The sequence below is a fragment of the Pelodiscus sinensis genome, chromosome Z (genome assembly GCF_052426305.1).
Source record: "Pelodiscus sinensis isolate ZL-2025 chromosome Z, ASM5242630v1, whole genome shotgun sequence".
NCBI lineage: Eukaryota > Metazoa > Chordata > Testudines > Trionychidae > Pelodiscus > Pelodiscus sinensis.
The window spans coordinates 32,680,170-32,704,534 of NC_143085.1; the positions used below are offsets into that span (position 1 = coordinate 32,680,170).

At 44.4% G+C, this 24,365-nt stretch overlaps 1 protein-coding gene across 3 annotated transcripts in view; it reads left to right on the top strand.

Annotated features, from left to right (window-relative positions):
* The first annotated feature begins 8 nt into the window (after positions 1-8).
* The window catches only part of ACAD10 (acyl-CoA dehydrogenase family member 10), a 51,394-nt gene continuing 27,037 nt past the window's right edge, over positions 9-24,365 (top strand). The window contains exons 1-8 of one of the 3 annotated variants that reach the window (XM_075898733.2): positions 9-141; positions 1,547-1,744; positions 4,802-4,950; positions 5,774-5,968; positions 17,162-17,320; positions 18,122-18,281; positions 21,982-22,123; positions 23,811-23,879. In XM_075898733.2, the coding sequence (XP_075754848.2) occupies positions 18-141; positions 1,547-1,744; positions 4,802-4,950; positions 5,774-5,968; positions 17,162-17,320; positions 18,122-18,281; positions 21,982-22,123; positions 23,811-23,879 (1,196 nt within the window). In that variant the 5' untranslated portion in view covers positions 9-17. Of the gene's footprint in view, positions 142-434; positions 630-1,546; positions 1,745-4,801; positions 4,951-5,773; positions 5,969-17,161; positions 17,321-18,121; positions 18,282-21,981; positions 22,124-23,810; positions 23,880-24,365 lie in introns of those variants that run through there. The other 2 variants (XM_075898732.2, XM_075898734.2) reach the window with 2 other exon arrangements.

The window sequence follows — 24,365 nt, forward strand, 5'->3', positions numbered from 1 at the left end:
GCGCAACGCCGGGGATTATGAGCCGCTCGCTTCCGCCCCGAGACCTTTGCCCTCTGACGTGCGGGGTCACGCAGGCGTACGCGGGAGGGGGCTGGTCACGTGAGACTCAAGCCGACGGCCCGCTGCCTGCTGGCGCCGCAGGTCAGAGGTCACCGGGGGTTTGGTACCTGCGCCCGCGGGCCTAGGCGCGTGGGGGGCGGGGCGTTGGGGGGAGGCTGGGGGCAGGTCTGGTCTGGGGGGGGTGTTCGGGGGTGGGGCGTTGGGGGGAGGCTGGGGGCAGGCCTGGTCGGGGGGCGGTTTTCGGGGGGCGGGGCGTTGGGGGGAGGCTGGGGGCAGGCCTGGTCGGGGGGCGGTTTTCGGGGGGCGGGGCGTTGGGGGGAGGCTGGGGGCAGGCCTGGTCGGGGGGGGGTGTTCGGGGAGCGGGGCATTGGGGGGGCAAGTCGGGAACAAGCCTGGGTTCCCTGGTGGGATGCTGGGTGCAAGGCGGGGCAGGGAGTGGAGAGGTCTTCCGTAGCGGGAGGAGCCCAGGGTTAACTTCTTGCCTGGGTTTAGCCTGGGCGAGGGCAGGACCAATCAGCATGACCGAGAGATGCTCAGACTAGGGATGTAATAGTGTAGTCGATTAACTGGTAAGCAGAAACGTACTGGTTAATGCTACAGGCTACACGCATTCCCTCCCCGCCTTCCCTAACCAGGACATTTTTTAGTGGGCTGGCCAGCAGCCCAGCTCGGACCTGGCTCATGTCAGGTCCCAGATCTAACCTGCTGTAGCTCTGCATTTAAAGTGTCTTAGGAGCTAGGCAGGCAACCAGTCTCAGTTCCAGCTTGCACCATGTCTGGTACCTAACTCCACTGCAGCTCTGCATTTAAAGTGTAATAGTTGCAAAAGGGCAGGCAGCCTGGCTCAGTTTCCCTCCCCCCTGGATAGGGGCTGCTGCCTCTATTAGAGGCAGCTGTGTGGGGCGACAGGCAGCCAGTCCATGGTGGGGGCTGGTTTTTAAACTGGCTCCTCATGGACTTGCTCCCATGTGGCACTCTGTGTTGCTGCTTCTGATACAGAGGTGGCAGATGGCTCCTCTGGAGTGGGGCCAGAATACACTGTCTGCCGTCCCCACCTCTGAGGATTATAAAATAGTCGAGTAACTGATAAGAATTCATGAGGTTAATTGACTATTCAGTTAACTGATATTTAACATCGATAGCTGAGACTATACAATGAAGGGGAAATTGTATCTACTGTTGCATCCCATTGATGAGGGGAAGGGGGTCTCTTGCTTGATTGAGATTCCTTCTCACATCTCCCATCTGTTTCCCATTGGTTAGAGCTGAAGGGCAATATGGTTTTCTGTCGGGCACCTATATGTTATATGTGCTCAGTGTTGTACAGGGTGCCTTTGAAAAGTGCACAATAAAACTGATATTAATAAAACTCAGTCCAGAGTGAAAGTCATGTTCTGCAAAGAGCTTAGTACAAATACTTATAATCCAAAGAAGAAGCCAGAGATCCCTAAATATGTACATCTAAAACATATTCCCTTCTTCACAGAGTTTTGCAGAATGGGCCTTAGGAGATTTATCCAAGTTTCTTATTTCCGATGTGCCAGAACATCAGGAATTCTAAAGCATGTACGATACAAGCCTCCAAGTTTGGTACAGTGGAGGCATTCTGGATCATGTCTCTATAAAGCTGTGATCTTTGACATGGGAGGAGTTCTTCTCCCTTCCCCTTACAGAGTGGCTGTAGGTGAGTATTTTTGACTGCACATATTGACTGGAGTAGCTGATCAGTGACCTCCTTGTGCATTTAATACAAGTATATTTCACATGTGTTTTATCTTTCTCGCGGGTGGTTCCAATTCCCAGTGAACACTTATATACATTATAAAAATTAGTAGAATTGAAATAGTTTGCAGGTGGGAGGTCCGGGTTTGAATGGGGGTGAAAATTAAACTGTCCTGGATAGGGATGTGAAGAGGTGGGTAATTGACTGACTAATCATGTGGTAGATAATTTGTATCGACTACATGATTAGTCAATAAGGGAAGGTGCTCTGTCCTAGCTTGCGCCGGTCCAGGAGCTACCCCTGCTGTGGCTCTTCAGTTTAAATGTAGTAGGAACTGGGCATGCAGGCAGTCTAGATTCTACTACATTTAAACTGCAGAGCCATAGTGGGGGTAGCTCACGGATCCAGGACTGTCCAGTCCTGGATTGCGTTGGTCCAGGAATGCTGGAGCTCTGCATTTTAAATGCGGCGAGGAGTCCTGTGGCACCTTATAGACTAACTGAACTAACTTTCAGTTAGTCTATAAGGTGCCACAGGACTCCTCACTGCTTTTGCAGATTCAGACTAACACGGCTACCCCTCTGATACTTGCATTTTAAATATAGTAAGAGCTGGGCAGCTTTGCGGCTGCCTTCCCTACCTCCTCACTGCTGCTGCTGCTGCTTCTGACTTTTAAGCCAGATACCCCTGCATCAGCTCCTGTTTCCCCCCTTGCTGCCTCTTACCCAACTACCCAATAAGCCAGCAGTAGGCAAAAGCTTTGGACTTTGATCCGACTGCATTGGGCTTTGATCTGGCCCACGAGGCAACTACAACTCAGCCCCGCCCCTCCACACAGCTGCTGGAAAGGAGACACCACTGGGGATGAGGCTCCTTAACAGGAGTGCCTCCAGCCTCTGGGGCTGGCCCCAGACTGTATAGCTACAGTAGCGGCGCCTCCAGAGCCAGCCCTGGGCCAAGTGCCCACGGTAGCAGCACCTCCCAAGTCCAGCTCTGGGCTGCATGGCTGCGGTAGCGATGCCTTTGGGGCAGGTACCAGGCTGCATGACTGTGGTAGCAGTGCCTTTGGGGCCAGCCCCAGGCTGCCTAGCCGCAGTAGTGGCATCTCTGTGGCCAGCCCCAGGCTGTGGTAGCGATGCCTCCAGGGCTGGCACCAGTCTGCTTGACTGCGGTAGCGGCGCCTCTAAGGTTGGCACCGGGCTGCGGTAACGGCGCCTCCGGGGGTGGCACCAAGCCAAGCCATGTGGTCATGGCGGCTCCAGGGTGGCCTGTGGCTACAGTGTCTTCAGGGCCTGCCCCAAGCCACATATCTATGGCAGTGGCGCCTCCGGGGTAGCCTGTGGCTGTAGTACCTTGAGGCCAGCCCCAGGCCGTGTGGCTGCGGCAGTGATGCCTCTGAGGTGGCCTGTGGCCGCTGTGCCTTGGGACCAGCCCCAGACCATATGGCCGCGGCAGCTGTGTCTCCGGCCTCCAGGATCGTGTGGCCACGGCAGTGGGGCCTCTCGCTGGGGTGGCCGGGACAACATGGCTCCAGTCATTACTGCAAGAGGGCATGAAGCCAGGTTGGTTCCCCTCATGCCCAGAACCCCCACTCTGTGAGGCTTGGGCACCAGAGAAATGAAGTGTCTCAGTTGGGGGCCACATTAGTGAGTGTTGCGGGGTTTTGGAGGAGTTTTTTTGCTTCTCACTTGTGTGGTCCCCAACGTTTTTTAGTGGGTGAGTGACTGCTGACCCAAAAGGGGTTCCCCACCCCTGACATAAAGAAAACTTTTAAATCTTTTGTGTTGGACATAATTTTATTTTATTTAAAATGAAGTTTTATAAACTAAATGAGAAAGTTAAAATGCTTAATCTGTTTCATGATTTAAATTAAACTGTTCTTACTAGCTGCAGCTGGTTCAGAAAATATGGTCACTGTACCCAGCAGGGTAGTTCTCAACCCTGCCTCTTCTGCCCAAGACCCCACCCCTTCTGGGTTGGCTCGCGGCCACATCTGAAATTTGTGAAGTTTCCCCCCTTCCAAAATTATTGCCCAGCCCTGCGATAAGGCTAGGCTTATTGGGTAGTTGAATATTTGACTCATTGCTTACATTACTAGTCCTGTAGCACTTCCTACTACAATATAAATATGAACTAATTCTCTAGTGTAGAATTGAGGCACACTGGCAGGATGGCTGCAGGAAAGCTGTTACTGTATCTCTTCTGTGGGTGCAGAGGACGTCTGTTAGTTGGTCTGTCGGTTCAGCATCTTTTAAGAATGCTAATATTACCTCTTTTGTACTATAGTTCATAGTAATGCTAACTGGTGCTGAGGTATTTCAGTTCAACCAGTAAGGCTCAGATTTAGTCTCAGATATTTTAGTAGAAGTCATGGATAGATCACAAGAAATAAAAATTAATATCTCATGACGTGCCCATGACTTTTATTTTAGTCCAGGACCCCTGACTAAATTTAGCAGCTCCTGAGGTCCCTAGGTGCCACTGTCACGAGTTGCCTGGGGCTGATGACTTGCCTCTGCACTGGCCCTGGGGGCTGATTGCCCCAAGCCACCCACTGCTCCATAGCCCTTAGGACTTCTGCTTGGGTGCTTCCCAGAATCAGACACCTGAACAGTGTCTGGTGTGGCTAGCCCTGCCTGGACTGCTGCGTGGGTGCTCCATGGGGCCAGACACCTGGGGTCACCTGAGCTGCAGGTCGCCCTAGGGCCACAGCCAACAATGCTTGGATGCTCCCCAGGGCTAGCCACATTGGCTGCTGCCTGAGCATCCCGGGCACCTGGACTTTGGGCTACTTTAGTAGCAGTCAGTGCGGCTGACTGTAATGCCTTGGAGCTAGCTGCTCTGGTGGCCCTGACATCAGCTGCATCAAGTACTATAACTGCAAAAGTCAAAAAGTTACAGAAAATCACAGAATTTGTGACTTCCATGACACAATCACAGCCGTATCCATTAGAACTTTCCCATTCTTGACAACATTATAAGTACTGTCTCCTCACTCTGTTACCTTCTTTTATTTAGAATGGGAGGTGCGGAATCGTATTCCACCTGGCACTATCAAACAGGCCTTCATATCTGGAGGGATGAACAGGCCCTGGATGAGGTACATGAGAGGGGAACTGACATCTGCAGAGTTTTTGCAAGAATTTGGACAGCAGTGCTCTGAGATTGTAAGCGAAGCTTCCAGCTTTCCTACTTGATTCTTGCTGACCCCTCACAGGAGAACTGGGTCTCATTAAACTGCATAGAAATATAGTGCTAACAAAAGCGCAATTTTTAAAAGAGCCCTCTCTGTAGAAGGTTCTGTTACTGCTTCCACTGTTGCTTTATGTGCAGGGTTGCGGTGGGTGTGGATTTTCCTAAACCGACTTCTCATGCATTTAAGAGCCATAGGTGTTTGCTTTATCTGCCTATTTAGATTTTTACATTGCAGTCATTATTCTCATACTTTACTGGAGTACATTTTATTATGTGTACCAAGGCAAATGCAGATGTGCACCACCAGTAGAAACACCAACAGGCAGTGGGTGCTCTGCTGATCAGCTGGGCAGCATTTGAATCTCTCATGGTGGCTGCCCAAGTGCCCAGCTTAAAGGGAATACAGGTCGCCTTCCTTTAATCTTTTCCATCCACATGTAGACTTTTTTCCATCCATATGTGGAACAATTTTTTCTATGTGCTCCTAGGCATGTGCAAATGTGTACTACCAGTAGAAACAAAACCTGTCTGTGGGCATTTTGTTAATCAGCTGGGCATCATTTGAATCTCTCCTGGGTGGCCACACAAGCACGCAGCTTACAGGGAACCACTGGACCCTTCTGCTTTATTTATTTAAGTTTTTCTACTTTTCTACTTCCACTTCCATGAGAATTATTGCAGATATGTGGTATCTGTGTCTGATGAAAGGTCAGCAGGGAGAGAAAAGCATAAAAGTTTCACATTTGCTTCCATTTGCTAATGATGATCATTACTGGGTTTTCTCTCATTTCTTAGGCAAACTTCTCTGTTCCAGTGGACTCTTTTCTCTCTGAATTAACCAGCAGTCAGATGTCGAAACAGCTCCCCATTATGACTGAAGCATTAGCGTGTATCCGGGCAGAGGGTCTTAAGACAGCTGTTCTAAGCAACAACTTCTACCTTAACAGTGGGATGAGCTTTTTGCCCCTAGACCGAAACCAGTTTGATGTGGTAAGCCTAAACAGATTAAAAATGTGTTTGTGTAGCTAGATTTATAAAAAAAAACAACTCAGCAGAGTTCTGTAAGTGCAGGTACAAATTAAAGACTGCAAAACAGCAATAAATATACTGTGAGGTAGTGTAACACATGGTGTGACTTCAGCTACATATCTCTGTAGTGACTAGTCCATAGCAAGGTTCAGAGTGTGTTGCAGTCACTTGTGCATTTTGTGGATTCATTTCAAACGGGCCCACAGTTAGCATACATTACATATATAATGCCTGTAAAAGACTTAGGAGATTGAAGACCCAATACACATTATTTTTAAAAGCCCCAAAGTTCATTTCATTTCAAAGGGGCCCAGAGAGCACTTCACACATAGCCCCACTGAAATGCTGTCATATCTAGGGACGTGGATAGCAGCCAACCAGGTACCCATCTCAGCAAGGAGGGAGGGAATATTAGCCAGGAGCACTGGGCAAGCCTTTGGTCTTATCAGAGGTTGAACAAGGCAAGCTGGTGCTGATTCAGCAACATATTTATTTGTATTTATTATATGTTTTTATTTTTTTATTGTATTTAGTTTAAGATGCTGCCACTTGGTGCTTTAGAATCTAAGCTTAAAATAGTGGGGAAGTTCTTGCTCTGCCACGGACTTACCAAGAAGGATGGATTTTAATACAAAGCATTTTAATTATTTTTGATGAATGTTCTCTCTCCTGTGCTATAAACTAACACAGATGCTAAGTGTGAGCAAGGAATGTGGACAGCGCTATGAAGTCTGAGCCCTCTGATATTAGATGTTAAATCTGTTCTATATGACATAATTAACCTTTTCTCTGCTATTGAGTAGTTGGTGGAATATTCAGTCATTGAATATTCCAGACAGAATAGCTTCATTTTCAGCTCTCAGATACACATTTTCTTATCATATACATAATTGGCTATTTACTTTGGGACTTTTCTTTTAAAATATAAGTAAATTATCAGATGTTTTGCTAATCTATTTTTAAATGTGGCTGAGTTTTCAGCAGATTCGAAACTATACAGTAAACAGTATACTCCCAGTTTCCTTGCATTTGCTTTAGTTACCAGGTGTCTCTTTGTTTTGCATATTAAGTGTGCAACAGTCATTGCTGCAGCCAGACTTAGAAACAATGCCAGTTTAAGTTGTACAAGATTTCACAAAATCTACCGTGAATAGAACTCTTTATATGTATATATTGAATCCTAACCACAGTGTTGATGTATATGGAGACCCAGATTATGAAACTGACTTCATAAACAGATAAATATAGTGTCCCTAGCCTGCCTGAGTGACACGCAACACTGAAGCAAATAGGATAGAGGAAAAGGAACTCTAAACTGTACAATTCTCTGGCTTTCAGTCCTCTAAGATGTTGTTTTATAAATAAGGAATTTCTTTTTAAAAATTTTCTGTTTAACAATACACTTTTCTCTATGTGCCAACTCACATTTTTGGACTGACAAGTCCAGAAATTCACTCATGACTTAGGCTTGTTGTGTAGACCTTACTGAGGAAGGAAAAAAAAATCATACATGAAAATAATCAGATTAATGTTTTTAAAAGTTATGGCTATTTAAAATCATTTTGTTAAAATCTGGATATTAAATAATTTTCTATTTACTTTTCCTTGTATGTGTTTTACTAGCAAAACTGGACTCTTTTAAGATACCTTTACTGTTACAATAATATATTATTTTGCTAAAGTGCCTTTCATCTCAAAGCATTCTCAAAACATTTTAATAGCAATATACCCTCTATATAGGATACACCTAGCTGTGAAATGTCACCCCCTCTGGAATGTGGTTGCTATTTAACAATGCATAGCACTATGAAGCAATAATTTAGGTCAGAAAATGAAGGAAAATGTCTGTGTATGTTGAAAGTACCCATCAGTGTGGTATCTAAACTACTACTGTATCCTGTTGTAAGTGAAATATTTATGTAAAGTGTTTGACCTTGTCAAAATTAGAATTTGGTCAGGATATTGGGGTTAACATCTATACTGTTGTGAAAATTGACTTGAGTTTGATGATGAGCATAACAATCAAGACCTCAGTTTTGCATTTCAGCTGCAAGAAGAAACCTCCAGCAATTCAGCCTCACCTGCCTTTAGCACAATATCAAGCTATTGGGCTAGTATCGACTAGGAAAAGAGTATCACCTATGGAGCCACCTGTACCATGAGTATTCCCTGAAAGCCGCCCATCCAAGTACTGATGTGACCACGCTTAACTTGGTTGATCTGAGAAGATCACAGCTGAGGCACTATGTTTGCATAGGGGGAGGGATAGCTCAGTAGTTTGGGGTAGATGGAAGGGTAAGGAAGAAGAGAAGAGTGGCTAGTCCCATAGATAAAGGGGAAAACTTAATGGAGACAACACCAATAATGAGCATTAGGATTACAAGGGAAAATAGGAATGGCAAGGACTTGCAGCCAGAGGAAGCTAGAGATAGACCAGAGAATTGCACTATCACTAGGAAAAGGCAGGTCTATGTGATTGGGGACTCCTTATTGAGAAGAATAGATAGGCCTGTAACCAGAGCTGATCCAGAGAATAGAAGGGTGTGCTGTCTGCCAGGTGCTAAGATAAAAGATGTGGAACTGAGGTTGAAGAGAATTATTAAGGGAGCAGGAAGGAATCCATTGATCATCCTTCATGTAGGAACAAATGATACGGCTAGATTCTCGCTGGAACGAATTAAGGGAGATTATGCTAGGCTGGGGAGGATGCTCAAGGAAATTGAGGCTCAGGTGATCTTTAGTGGAATTCTGCCTGTTCCTAGAGAAGGGCAACTAAGATGTGACAGGATTTTGATGATCAATAGATGGCTTAGGCAGTGGTGCTATAAGGAGGGCTTTGGGATGTATGGTCACTGGGAGGCATTTATGGACAGAGGACTGTTCTCTAGAGATGGACTTCACCTTAGTAGGGAGGGAAATAGACTTCTAGGATGCAGGCTGGCTCAATTTATTAAGAGAGCTTTAAACTAGGAATTTGGGGGAGACGCCCAGGTAATCTCTGTGCCAGATTTTAACACTGAGAGGGAGGAAAACGAAGTAAGAAAGGATGTAGCTGGGGGTAGGAGAATGAACATGAGGAAGGGTGGGGTGGATACTAGTCTAATAGGTCATATTGGAGGTATAACATCTGTGCCAAATTGGGTAAAGAATGTGAATGAGGCCAAACAGCAAAAATTAAGATGTTTGTACAACAATGCGAGGAGCCTAGATAACAAAAAGGAGGAACTAGAGCTATTGGTCCAGGAAGTGAAACCAGATATTATAGGAATAACAGAAACATGGTAGAATACTAGGCATGACTGGAGTACAGGTATTGAAGGGTATGTGCTGTTTAGGAAAGACAGAAATAAGGGTAAAGGTGGTGGAGTCACATTGTATATCAAAGATGAGGTAGATTGTAAAGAAATAAAAAGTGATGGAATGGAGAAGACAGAGTCTGTTTGGGCAAAAATCACATTGGGGAAGAAAACTATCAGATCCTCCCCTGGGATAGTGCTTGGGGAGAGTTATAGACCACCAGGATCCAATTTGGATATGGATAGAGACCTCTTTAATGTTTTTAATGAAGTAAATACTCATGGAAACTGTGTAATCATGGGAGATTTCAACTTTCCAGATATAGACTGGAGAACAAGTGCTAGTAATAATAATAGGGCTCAGATTTTCCTAGATGTGATAGCTGATGAATTCCTGCATCAAGTAGTTGCTGAACCAACAAGGGGGGATGCTATTTTAGATTTGGTTTTGGTGAGTAGCGAGGACCTCATAGATGAAATGGTTGTAGGAGACAACCTTGGCTCGAGTGATCATGAGCTAATTCAGTTTAAATTAAATGGAAGGATAAACAAAAATAAATCTGAGACTAGGGTTTTTTATTTCAAAAGGGCTAACTTTAGTAAATTAAGGAAATTAGTTAGGGAAGTTGATTGGACTAAAGAAATTATGGATCTTAAAGTGGAGGAGGCCTGGAATTATTTTAAGTTAAAGTTGCAGAAGCTGTCAGAAGCCTGTATCCCTAGAAAAGGGAAAAAATTTATAGGCAGGTGTGTTAGACCAAGCTGGATGAGCAAGCATCTCAGAGAGGTGATTAAGAAAAAGCAGAAAGCATATAAGGAGTGGAAAGTGGGAGGGATCAGTAAAGAAAGCTACCTTATTGAGGTTAGAGCATGTAGGGATAAAGTGAGAGAGGCTAAAATTCAGGTAGAGTTGGACCTTGCAAAGGGAATTAAAACCAATAGTAAAAGGTTTTATAGCCATATAAATAGGAAAAAAAAAACAAAAAAAAGAAGTAGGGCCGCTAATTACTAAGAATGGAGTGGAGGTTAAGGATAATCTAGGAATGGCCCAATATTTGAACAAATACTTTGCTTCAGTCTTTAATGAGGCTAATGAAGAGCTTAGGGATAATGGTAAGTTAACAAATGGGACTAAAGATAAGGAGGTAGATATTACCATATCCGAGGTAAAAGCCAAACTTGAACAGCTTAATGGGAGTAAATTGGGGGGGCCCAGATAATCTTCATCCAAGAATATTAAAGGAACTGGCACATGAACTTGCAAGTCCATTAGGAATTTTTTTTAATAAATCTCTAAACTCAGGGGTTGTACCATTTGACTGGAGAATTGCTAATATAGTTCCGATTTTTAAGAAAGGGAAAAAAAGCGACCCGGGTAACTTTTGGCCTGTTAGTTTGACATCTGTAGTATGTAAGGTCCTGGAAAAATTTTTGAAGGAGAAAGTAGTTAGAGACATTGAGGCTAATGGCAATTGGGACAAATTACAACATGGTTTTGCAAAAGGTAGATCATGCCAAACCAACCTGATCTCCTTTTTTGAGAAAGTAACAGATTTTTTAGATAAAGGAAATGCAGTGGATCTAATGTACCTCGACTTTAGTAAGGCATTTGATACAGTACCACATGGGGAATTATTGGTTAAATTGGAAAAGATAGGGATTAATATGAAAGTTGAGAGGTGGATAAGCAACTGGTTAAAGGGGAGACTACAGCGGGTCATATTGAAAGGTGAACTGTCAGGTTGGAGGAAGGTTAATAGCGGAGTTCCTCAGGGATCAGTTTTGGGGCCAATTTTATTTAATCTTTTTATTGCTGATCTTGGCACCAAAAGTGGAAGTGTCCTAATAAAATTTGCGGATGACACAAAGTTGGGAGCTACTGCCAATTCAGAAAAGGATCGGGATATCATACAGGAAGATCTGGATGATCTTGTAAATTGGAGTGATAACAATAGGATGAAATTTAATAGTGAGAAGTGTAATGTTATGCATTTAGGGATTAATAACAAGAATTTTAGTTATAAGCTGGGGACACATCAGTTGGAAGTAACGGAGGAGGAGAAGGACCTCGGAGTCCTGGTTGATTATAGAATGACTATGAGCCGCCATTGTGACATGGCCGTGAAAAAGGCTAATATGATCTTGGGATGTATTAGGCAAGGTATTTCCAGTAGGGATAAGGAGGTGTTAGTGCCATTATACAAGGCATTGGTGAGACCCCATTTGGAATACTGTGTGCAGTTCTGGTCTCCCATGTTTAAGAAGGATGAATTCAAACTGGAACAGGTACAAAGAAGGGCCACTAGGATGATCCGAGGAATGGAAAACCTGTCTTATGAAAGGAGACTCAAGGAGCTTGGCTTGTTTACTTTAACCAAAAGAAGGCTGAGGAGAGACATGATTGCACTTTTTAAATATATTAGAGGGATAAATACCAGGGAGGGAGAGGAATTATTTAAGTTTAATAGCAATGTGGACACAAGAACAAATGGATATAAGCTGGCAAGTAGGAAGTTTAGACTTGAGATTAGACGAAGGTTTCTAACCATTAGAGGAGTGAGGTTCTGGAACGGCCTTCCAAGGGAAGTAGTGGGGGCAAAAGATCTATCTGGTTTCAAGATTAAACTAGATGGGTTTATGAAGGGGATGGTTTGATGAGATAACATGATCTTGGTAACTAATTGACCATTCATTATCAGTGGGAAATAGGTCAATGGAGGGATGATAGGAGTTACTATAGAGAACTTTCTGGGTGTCTGGCTGATGAGTCTTGCCCACATGCTCAGGGTTTAGCTGATCGCCATATTTGGGGTCGGGAAGGAATTTTCCTCCAGGGTAGATTGGCAGAGGCCCTGGAGGTTTTTCGCCTTCCTCTGTAGCATGGGGCACAGATCACAGCTGGAGGATTCTCTGCATCTTGGGGTCTTCAAAGTATTTGAAGGCTTCAATATCTGAGATATAGGTGAGAGGATTATTCTAGGAGGGGTGGGTGAGATTCTGTGGCCTGCACTGTGCAGGGGGTCAGACTAGATGATCATAATGGTCCCTTCTGACCTTAAAGTCTATGAGTCTATGAGTTTGAGCATTGGCCTGCCAAACCCAGGGTTGTGAGTTCAGTCCTTGCGGAGACCATTTAGGGATTTGGGGCAAAAATTGTCAGGGATGGTACTTGGTCCTGCTGTGATGGCAGGGGACTGGACTCGATGACCTTCAAGGTCCCTTCCAGTTCTAGGAGATAGGCAATCTCCATTAAATGATTTGTCAGGTCAGGTCATATCCTGTCTACCAGCACAGCTCTACCACTGTTGGGATCACAGAATCATAGATTGTGCATTAAACATTTAAATGTAATCACTGACCTCACTGTCATACATAGAATCATAGAACACTAGAACTGAAAAGGACCTCAAGAGGTCATTGAGTCCAGGACCAAGCACCATCTAGAATGATCATCCTTGATAGATGGCTATCCATCCTTTTTCTTAAATTTCTCCAGTGATGGAGATTCCATAACCTCCTTAGGCAATTTTTTCCAGTGCTTAACCACCCTGACAGGAAGTTATGTCCCACCTAACCCTCCCTTGCTGCAGTTTAAGCCTATTGCTTCTTTTCATCAGAAGCCAAAGAGAACAATTTTTCTCCCTCTTCCTTATAACACCTTTATAGATACTAGAAAACTGCTGTCATGTCCCCTCTAAGTCTTCTCTTTTCTAAATTAAACAAGCCCAATTATTTTAGTCTTCCCTCATAGGTCATGTTTTCTAGATCTTTAATCATTTTTGTTCGTCTTCTCTGGACCTTCTCCAGTTTCTCCACATGTTTCTTGAAATGTGATGCCCGGAACTGGACACAGTACTCCAACTGAGACCTAATCACCACAGAGAAGAGCAGAAGAATGACTTCTCGTGTCTTGTTCACAACACACCTATTAATGCATCCCCCAGACTCAAGTTTGCATTTTTTGCAACGGTGTCACACTGCTGACTAATATTTAGTTTGTGGTCCACTCTGACCCCTAGATCCCTGTCTGCAGTACTCCTTCCTAGACAGTCGCTTTCCATTCTGTATGTGTGAAATGGATTTTCCTTCCCAAGTGGAGTACTTGCATTTGTCCTTATTAAACTTCATCCTATTTACCTCAGACCACTTCTCCAGTTTGTCCAGATCATTTTGAATTATGACCCAATCCTGCAAAGCAATTGCAACCCATCCCAGGTTGGTATCATCTGCAGACATAATAAGCGTACCCTCTAAGCCATCATCTAAATCAGCAGTTCCCAACCACTGGTCCACAGACTGCTGCTGGTCCATGACCCACTGCTTGTTAGGCCACAGTGGCTGCCAAAGCTCAAGCCGGCTGTTCACAGCAGCTCAGCTCCAGCAGCCATGGTGGCTGAGGCATGGCAGGAGGGGATGCCTTCCTCCCTCCTCAGTAATGGTGGCCCAGCCAAGGCTCTGGACTCCCTCACCACACCCATGGGGTCACAAGATGCGCTTGAGGAGGGAGGCTGTGCATCGTCAATGGCTGCTCCCCTTTTCCGTGCAGCAGTTACAGCCATGCTCCCTAGGAGGCCAGCCTCACTCTGAGGAGTGTTGGGGGGGGGCAAGGGTATTTTGAGTGAGAGCGTGGTAGGTTAATGGGGCAAGAGGCTGTTGGCATGAGCTATAGGGGTCAGAAGTTAAAGGGCATGTGGCGTAAAGGTGGGGGTCAAAGGGTGTTAGACTCTGAGGAGCAAGTGGCTGGATGGGGTAAGGCAGTCAGATAACATTTCATTTGCATGTTCTTCATTTGCATAATGAATATACAAATAAAATGTTAAAGGTCTGCCAAAGTCTGTGAATGGGTTTGCCAGTCCCCGGCATAAAAAAGGTTGGGAACCACTGATCTAAATCATTATATAAGAACATAAAAATGACCATACAGGTCAATCTAGCTCAGTATCTTGTGGCCAGTACCAGATGCCCCAGAAGGAGGAAACACAACAGGTAATCCTCACGTGATCTGTTTCCTATCACCCATTTCCAGACAGAGCCTAGGGACACCATTCCTACCCATCCTGGCTAATAGCCATTGATGGACTTAACCTTCATTAATCTGTCTAGCTCTTTTTTGAACCCTGTTAAAGTCCTGGTCTTCACCACATCCTCTGGCAAAGAGTTCTACAAGTTGACTATGTGCTGAGTGAAGAAAAACTTCCTTTTCTTTGTATTAAACCTGCTGCTTATTAATTTCATTTGGTGACCGCTAGTTCTTATATTGTGGGAATAAGTAAATAACTTTGCCTTATTTACTTTTTCTATACCAGTCATGATTTTATAGACCTCTATCATATCCCCCCTTACTCTCCTCTTTTCTAACATGAAAAGTTAGTCTTTTTAATCTCTCTTCATATAGAACCCATTCCAAATCCCTAATCATTTTTGTTGCCCTTTTCTGAACCTTTTCTAATGCCAATGTATATTTTTTGAGAAGAGACCACATGTGTACACAGTATTCAAGATGTGGGCGTGCCATGGTTTTATATAGTGGCAATAAGATATTCTCTGTCTTATTCTCTATCCCTTTTTAAATGATTTCTAACATTGTTTGCTTTTTTGACAGCCGCTGAACACTGAGTGGATGTTTTCAGAGAACTATCCACAATGACTCCCAAGATCTCTCTCATGAGTAGTTGTAACTAAATTAGTCTCCATTATACTGTACATGTAGTTGGGATTATTTTTTCCAATGTACATTACTTTACATTTATCAACATTAAATTTTATTTGCCGTGTTGTTGCCAATCACTAAGTTTGGTGAGATCTTTTTGAGGCTCTTCACAGTCTGCTTTGGTCTTAACTATCTTGAGCAGTTTGGTATTGTCTGCAAATTTTGCCACCTCACTCTTTACTCCTTTCTGTAGATCATTTATAAATAAGTTGAATAGGATTGGTGCCAGGACAGACCCTTGGGGACACCATTGATTACCTCTCTCCACTCTGAAAACTTACCACTTATTCCTTCCCTTTGTTTCCTGCCTTTTAACCAGTTATCAATACATGAAATGACCTTCCCTCTTATTCCATGACAACTTAATTTACTTAAGAGCCTTTGGTGAGGGACCTTTTTAAAAGCTTTCTGGAAATCTAAGTACAGGCAGTCCCCGGGTTACGTCAATCCGACGTAAGTCGGACCCCTAGTTACGAACGGGGGGGGGACGGGGCGCAGCTAGTGCGGGGTGCCTCCCCCACTGTCGCTGCCTCCGGCGGCACGGGGGGGCCTTCCCCCCAGAAGACCAGGGAGACGCGGAGCTAGCCCCCCCCTCCAGCAGACCAGGGAGACGTGGAGCGGCTTTTCTCGCTGCGGAGAACGTGGGCAGCGGGACCGCGGTGCGTCTCGGCGGTCTCGCCGCCCGCGTCCTCCGTGGCGAGAAAAGCCGCTCTGTGTATCCCTGGTATGCTGGGGGGGGGAGGGGCACAGCTAGTGCCCCTTCCCTCGCCCCCCCCCCCCCCCAGCAGACCAGGCTTTTCTTGCCGCAGAGGACGCGGGCGGCGGGACTGCTGAGACGCGCCGCGGTCCCACCGCTCGCGTCCTCCACGGCGAGAAAAGCCGCTCTGCGTCTCCCTGGTCTGCTGGGGAGGGGGGCGCAGCTAGTGCCCCCCCCCCCCCCCCCAGCAGACCAGGCTTTTTTCGCCGCTGGTCAGTTTCAACAGCGGCTGAATCTGGACGCCAGTTCCGACTTACATACAAATTCAACTTAAGAACAAACCTACGGTCCCTATCTTGTACGTAACCTGGGGACTGCCTGTATACTATATCTACTGGACCCTCCTTTTCCACACTTTTGTTGACCCCTTCAAAGAATTCGAGTAGATGAGTAAGGCATGATTTCCCTTTACAGAAACCATGTTGACTTTCCTCCAAAAAATTATGTTCATCTATATGTCTGATGATTTTCTTCATTACTATAGTTTCAACTAATTTGCCCAGTACTGACGTTACATACACCGGTCTGTAATTGCCAGGATCCCTTCTAGAGTCCTTTTTAAATATTGTCGTCACATTAGGTGTCTTCTAGTCATTAGATAAGGAAGCTGATTTAAAGGATAGATTACAAACCCTAGTTAATAGTTTTGCAATTTCACATTTGAGTTCTTTCAGCACTCTTGGGTGAAAGCCATCTGGCCCCAGTGACTTGTTACTGTTAAGTTTATCAGTTTGTTCCAAAACCACCTCTAATGACACCTCAATCTGGTACAATGCCTCAGATTTGGCACCTAAAAAAAATGGCTCAGGTTTGGGAATCTCCCCAAAATCCTCAGCCATGAAGACTGAATCAAAGAATTCATTTAGCTTCCCTGCAATGTCTGATTGCTCCTTCAGCAAAGGGCCCCTTCATTGTTGAAGAAGATATTGAACAGAAATGTCACAAAACAGTCCCCTGTGCAACCCCACTTCTTATGCCCTTGCAGAATGACTGTGAACCATTAAGAACTACTCTCTGAGTATACTTGGATCTGGACTGTTTATACTCCGGTCATCTGAAGAAGTGGGTTGCGCCCGAGAAAGCTCATGATACCATCTACGTGTTTTGTTAGTCTTTAAAGTGCTACTAGTCTATTTGTTGTTTTTAGATTTTTCTCTGAGAATGGTTATCCAGCCAGTTATGCACCCACCTTATAGTAGCCCCATCTAGGTTGTACTTGCCTAGTTTATGGGAGACTGGAATGTATGCAGCAGATTCATGGTCCTTTGTTTCATTGATTGCACTGCATGCCAGTTACATGCTCATTCATACTTGTGTCCTCCATGTCCAAAACTTTGCTGATGTTCATGAATGAGAATTACAAGGGCTTTGTGCTTTTCATGTTGTCATAGGTAATTGAATCTTGCCGGGAAGGGATATGCAAACCAGACCCTCGTATCTATATGCTATGTTTGGAACGCTTGGGTGTTCAGCCAAATGAATCCATCTTCCTTGATGATATTGGGGAGAACTTGAAAGCAGCTGCCCAGCTTGGCATTGAGACTGTGAAGGTACAAAGCAGAACCGTCAGGGTTGAATGGGGACAGTTGTTGGTAAAACATTTATTGTCTGATTTATTTTGAGTTTTTAAAATCCAAATTCTGCATTTAATGTGAATGTGCTTAGTATTTTCACATAGCGGCATTAGATACAGATTGCCATGCTTCAGACATTGAACATGTCCATTGTCCTGTCTGACACCAGTAACCCAAATAATCACAGGGTTAATGCAGGGGGAATTGTGGATGCCAAGATTGCAGGGTTCCATGTTCAGACCTGCCACCAGCTCCTTGTAAGCTTTGGGCAAGTCACTCCTCCCAGTGCACTTCAGTTCTCCGTCTGCTAAACAGCAGTAATGTCATCTTCCAGACATGGGATTGTGAGGTTTCATTAACCAGCCCTGTGGAAGTTAGATAAACCTCATGTACATGTCTCCTGGGGGTTGTCTAACTTCCAAACCCCAGGGAGGAGGAGGCAGGGTAGAAGGTTAAGGACAGGACTCATTGATGGACTGAGTCCTGACCTCCTTCTGCCTGTCCCCGTGGGAAATCCCACAGTCATCACAGCCTGGGCTTGCAGTATGATCATCCTCTCACCATTGGATTTGCTTCCCCTTCCCCTTGGACAGAAACCAGACAAAATGTAGGGGCTTAGTTCAGGGGAGAGAGGGCAGTGTTGGTGCTACCTTCCGTGTAGTGTCATGGCAGATGTGACTTGAGTGTTGCAAGGATGCGCCTGAAGAGCCCTGTCTCTGCCAGGAGATCAGGACCTTATTAGCTATTTACTGTACAACTTTTTCTCCCTGGTATCAGGTTGATGACCCAGAAACAGCTCTCAAAGAATTAGAAACCTACTTGGGCTTCCCTTTGCGGGGATTTGTTCCGCACACTTGCTTAGTGAGACCAACAATGGAAATCCCAAAAGATCCCCTACAGCAGTACCTTGAGGAGGTCCTAGGTGGCCCGAAAACAGGTATTTAAGCTTTTATACTTTACAACTTTAAAGGACACTTGTTCTGGGTCAGTTGGCTTTTCCTAGCATAAGATTGTAGCAGGGTGCTAGTGCAAGAGCACCTACTTAGGCCCTGCCCTGTCAGCTCCAATCAAAGGAAACAGATTGAGGCTGATGGAAAGGCCTGAGATTGGCAATACCTGCAGCCGGATGAGCCAAGGGCGATATAGGCTGGGAAAGAGATAGAAGTGGGGGTTGTCAGTAAGGGAGAGGTTAGTGAGGGAACTGGAGTCCTTCTAGCTGAGGACTGACTTGCTGCATAAGAGAGAAACAAAATCCTGTTAAAGACTGTAGATAGTTTGGTACTTGTGGTGGGACAAACTTGGGTGAATAGAGACATAGGTGTTGCATAACACTTGAGGCCTTTCTCAACCTAATTTGAGAGGGCAACCAGCACCTAAGTGGGGGAGAGGACTGGTCATGCATCCTGTTACAAAGACACATGGATTTTAAACAATATCAATAGTATTTACTGCTGCAAAGCCACTCGCACAACATCAGTGTCTTTCCAAGCTCTTTGTGAAAAGCTGAGCTGTTTAAAACATTATTAGCATTTACCTGGATAGTTAGAGGGGAAACCTACTCTATGACTGTCCTGCATACTGTGTGCATGCATCTACCTATACAGTGACTAGCTGTATTGTGTAATATTGTGCTCCCTAATCAAAAACTTTTAGGCATTGCATCTCTCTTAAGAGGCATCTGTTGTTTATATATGGTGGTTCTTCTCCAACACTTGTAAATTTGGTAATAGCAGGAGGCCACTTCTCTGCTAGAGGTTTCCAGCTGCTGCCTCAGCCACACAAGTATGACATTGCCATTTAGGAGTACAATATGAATACCTCATTAGATTAAGTTTTAAAGCAGCCATGTCAACGTTAAAGTCATGTTTTAATACAAGCAGTTACCTTAGCTGGACTATTAATGACTATTAAAATTATTTGAAGAGTAAGAATTAAATGTATCTGCTTTCCTTTTCATTATTCGTGCTTTCTATTTACTTGCATACTTTGTTCTTCTTAGACAGTGAAAATAGATCAGTTAACTTTGCTTTGATTTCTAGTCAGTTTCTTTTCTCTGTTTTCTTGCACTTTGTGGTTCTTTTTCTTGTGCAACTTTTGGCATTGCATGGGTAATGTTTAAGTACAGGCAGTCCCCGGGTTACGTACAAGATAGGGACTGTAGGTTTGTTCTTAAGTTGAATCTGTATGTAAGTCGGAACTGGCGTCCAGATTCAGCCGCTGCTGAAACTGATCAGTATCAACAGTGGCTGAATCTGGACGCCAGTTCCGACTTACATACAGATTCAACTTAAGAACCCCAGGCATCCCCAAGTCAGCTGCTGCTGAAACTGATCAGCGGCTGATTCCAGGAAGCCCGGGGCAGGGGCTTCCTGTAGTCAGCCACTGGTCAGTTTCAGCAGCGGCTGACTTGGGGATGCCTGGGGCAGAGCAGCTGGGGTGCTGCTGGGTTGGTCCAGTAGCGCCGCCGCTCCTCGGCGCTACTGGACCAACCCAGCAGCACTCAAGCTGCTCTGCCCCAGGCGTCCTGATTCAGCCGCTGCTGAAACTGACCAGCAGTGGCTGAATCAGGACGCCTGGGGCAGAGCAGCTGGGGTGCTGCTGGGTTGGTCCTGTAGCGCCCAGAGCGGCGCTACGGGACCAACCGGCAGCGCCCCAGCTGCTGTACCATAGGCGTCTGGAGCAAAGCCGCGGAGCACGGGGGCAGCGGGACAGCCTAGACACGTCTGGGCTGCCCGCGTGCTCCGCTGCTTTGCTTCCTCTCCCTGGTCTGCTGGAGACCAGGGAGACGGGCCCCATTCGTAACTGCAGATCCGACGTAAGTCGGATCCGCGTAACTCTGGGACTGCCTGTACATTTATTAAAAAAAAACACCAAACCCTCTTTAAATTAAAAAAACATGAAAACGTTTCCTTTGACATTGGTCTGGAAAAACTTTATATATTGAATTTCTGCTTCCTGACAACCTTTTGAGTACCACTTGGCACATCATTTTACAGAAACCCAGAATCCATTTGCGTGTCTAAACCAAGCCTGATATTTTTTTAAAGCTTCGTATTGATTTGGATTTTAAAAAGCAGTATTTTTAAAACCTTAAGATAGTGCCTGTTCATTGAGTCAACTTGCAACTAGTGCATAACTAATATTCTACTTTGCTTCTTCCTTCTACCATTCGTTTTCCAGAAACTCCCCTCTGTTTCAAGCCAGCAGAGGGCTATGTTGTTAAATTAATGGTATCATTGACTTAGAGGCCATGCAGGTCATACTATGTATAATATATTGTATGAATCCAACAAAGACAGCATTGTTATGAAAATTTTACCGAGGTGCTTTTATATGGTATTTTGAAACATGAGTCTCAAAGACTGAAGATCACATGTGAACAGTTTGTAAGAAAAAGGGATGATTTTCTAACTGCAATCAGACCCTGAAATCAAAGCATCAAATGGGTCTTTCCAGCATGTGTATTATCACCTTTAATAAAGATGTTGAAAATAGATACTAGTGAACAATTCTGTTGATTGAGACAACATAGAATGCCTCTTACGTGTTGGCTCTGCAGGAGTAAAATGCAGTAAAAAATGATTTTTGTCACTAAAATCAGCAGCTGTGACTCTGAAAATGCACAAGGAGCAGATTTGCTGAGCCAGAAGGGACCATTTTTACACATTTTTTTAGCTGAAAATTGAGAAGAATTTGGGCTGTCAGTTATTACTGTAGTTTACAAACTCAGATTAATCAGATGACTGCTAATTAGTAGTTAAAATGATAGTGGAGTGTGTTAGTGAATAAAAGCCAAATGTGCTGCTAAGAGACAGGATCAGAGTTCATGAGCAAGCTTACACCTCTGTGCTGAGGCCCATCTCTTGTGAGACAGGAGTGGTGCAAAGCTGTGTGGAGTCCCCAGCTGACCTCAGATTCTGGGCATATGCCACATGGAACCAGGGTCAGCTGAGGAGTTCCCAGCTGACCCTAGGCTCTGCGTGGCATTTCAAAGCAGCAGCACAGCATGGAGCCTGGGATCAGCAGGGGATTTAGAATCCCCACTGACGCTAGGTTCCATGTGGGTGCTTCCGCTTTGAAATGCACAAGAGCCCCCACTAGGGACTCCTGTACATTTCAAAACTAGCAGGCCTGCATGCAGCCTGGAGTCAGTGGGACTTCCCGCTAGCCCCAGGCAGCACATGGAGTTCTGCATTCCTCCAGCAGGGGCTCTTATACATTTCAAAGGAGGAATGCGGAAGTGCCTATTGCCTAGTCAAGTAGTCAATGGAAATTCCATCAACTACTTGATTAGTAAATTACTCGATTTTTAACATCCTTAGCCTGGTGATTTAGAATAATAGCTCCTATCTCTTGCTTTGGGAAACAATCTTTGTATAGAACTTTCTGATTGGGGAGGGGTGAGAGAAAGAGGAATACTGGGCAAAAAATATAGAGCAAAGGTCAAGCAGATTTCTGGCCCTCTGCCATCCTGGAGTGACCGTGATCACTGATCCCAGAACAATGGAGCAATGCTCAGGCTTCTGCTGAGGCAAAGGATAGTGTCTAGCTTTGTCCATTTTAGAGTGAAATTAAGCATGGAAAAGAGATGAGAAATAATTTTGGTTTCTGTTCTTTTCTCTACTTCCAACTTTAAGGTCCTCTGATAGTACGGCAGTTCAGTCATGGACAATCTAACCCAACTTACTATATCAAATTTGGGGATCGTCACTTAGTCCTGAGGAAGAAACCTCCTGGCAAACTACTTCCATCTGCTCATGCTGTGGAGAGGGAATACAGGTGAAAAGGCACAGTGTGCTATAGCAGCATTACCAGTTCTGGCTGGTGTTCTCTGATTATTATAACATAGTTCCAAAGGAAAGGTGCACAACATATGGACAGTGCTGTTTTCCGGTCTCACCTTTCCTATTCTGAACCCTGCTGCATGAGAGTAGCTGTCAGTAGGAACCTGGAAGGCTTAGGACACAGGAAGGAGGGGAGGGGGGGCGCATATTTCTCTTATCACATTTAAGGAAGTGCTGCATGTGCTTCAAGAGGTGACCAGGTTCAATATCAGTTAATACCGCATCATGACTCAGCATGGCATTACAAGGCACTGTGTGGCAGGAGTTGTTCCCTTTGGATGATGCATAAATCTAAGCTCCACTAATTAGAGCCGTCATAGTGCATATTGCAAGCATTGGAGGGCGGTAACCTCTTTGAGTTAGTCTGCTTCCATCAAGGATCATTACATTCTGTTTTGTTAAACTCATTCTGCAACTGCAGTAGGACATAAGATGTCTTCACTTCATGATGATTCTGTGGATGTGTAGATTTCACAGTCATCAAGAAGCTGCCAGCTTCTTATTTACAGCGTCATCTGAAAGTGAGAACAGATATTCACATGGCACTTTTGTATTAATTGCAATTATTTTTTTAATTTAATTGTGTGACTTTACTGCAATTAATCTACAGCCCTAATAGAAAGGGAACCATGCTAACATTTAGCATTCATCCCCACTTTATTACTGGCTTCCCTGAATACAGCACCTTTCACCTTGCAGGATCTCAATGCACTTTAGCATACACATATAGAAGAAATACTTCATCCCCCATTGAAATTCAGCCACCTCTGGAGTGGAACATAGCTCTTTAACAGCACAGAACATTACCTAACCAATATACTATAATTCTCTGTCTAAATGGTTAAGTGTATATGTGTTCCTCTTCCCCTCTGCTAGACTTGTCAGACTTGCATCTGAGTTTAAGGATTGAGTGAACTTGTAGACTCTAAAGTTTTACATTGCTTTGTTTTTGAATGCATTTATTTTTTGTACATAAGTCTACATTAATAAGTTCAACTTCTATGATAAAGAGATTGCACTACAGTACTGTATTAAAATGCTATTTTATTTTTACATTGCAAATATAAAATAAACACTGTTCATTTTGTATTCTGTGTTGTACTAGAAATCAATATATTTGAAAAGATGATAAGCATTCAAAAATATATGAATGGTATTCTATTATTGTTTAACACTGTGGTTCCCAACCTTTTTCGGTCCCTGTACCTTCTTGGCTTTTAGTAAACCTTCCCGTACCCCCTATTCAATATGAAAGGAAATAAATTCTAGACTCTAGAATCCACAATTTTTTTCACTAACAGTACTATTTTCGGAATATTTCAGTTAGGACAATCTAGTTATTTACCACATATTCCCCGTACCTTCTTGACAAGCTTCTCATACCCCCTGGGGTTACACGTATCACAGGTTGGGAACCCCTGGTTTAACAGCATGATTAATCTCAGTTAATCTTTTGAATCACTTGACAGCTCTCTTTTCTATGTGTCCATCTAGCTTGCTACATGTGTATGTTAGTGATTGATTGATGGGAGCGTATTTTTTTGAAATCACAATATGGCAGGCAAAAGTTACCCGTCTTTTACTTTCCTGACAAATTCTCTCTGGATTGTTTGTCCTGGCAGGATATTGAAGGCTCTTGCTGAGGCCGGAGTTCCTGTTCCTAAAGTACTTGCCCTATGTGAAGATTCAAGGTAACGTTTTTCCTCCAGTTTTCATCAAAAGTATGTAACAGTTGTTGCTAGATACTTCCACTCCCAGTTTAGAGCTGAGCAGAAGAGAAGGCAGCTCTCACACTCAAAGGTCACATAAGCTGTGGAAGAACATAGCTAGATAGAACTGTTAATGTGGAAAGGAGCACCAAAGGTGCAGTAACTTCAATGATTGCATAATACCTGCATAGAAGTATTGAAATTAACCCAAAAAGAAAGAGCCCTGTCTTGGCTATTTGAGGAGGAGACATATAAAAGGCACAGTTTGTGGTGGTCGGTGGAGAATGTTTGATCTTACTTACAGATATGCTGAAATATGGGGCATTTGTGTTTTAGATGGCCCTGCCTGCTTGTGGCCTCAAATGATTCACTAGCACTTTTTGCAGGAAAAGTGTTAACTAAGTGTTCTGACCAACTTTCCATTCAGCCTAGCAGTTGGGTGTGTGTGTGACAGGGTTTGGTCACAGA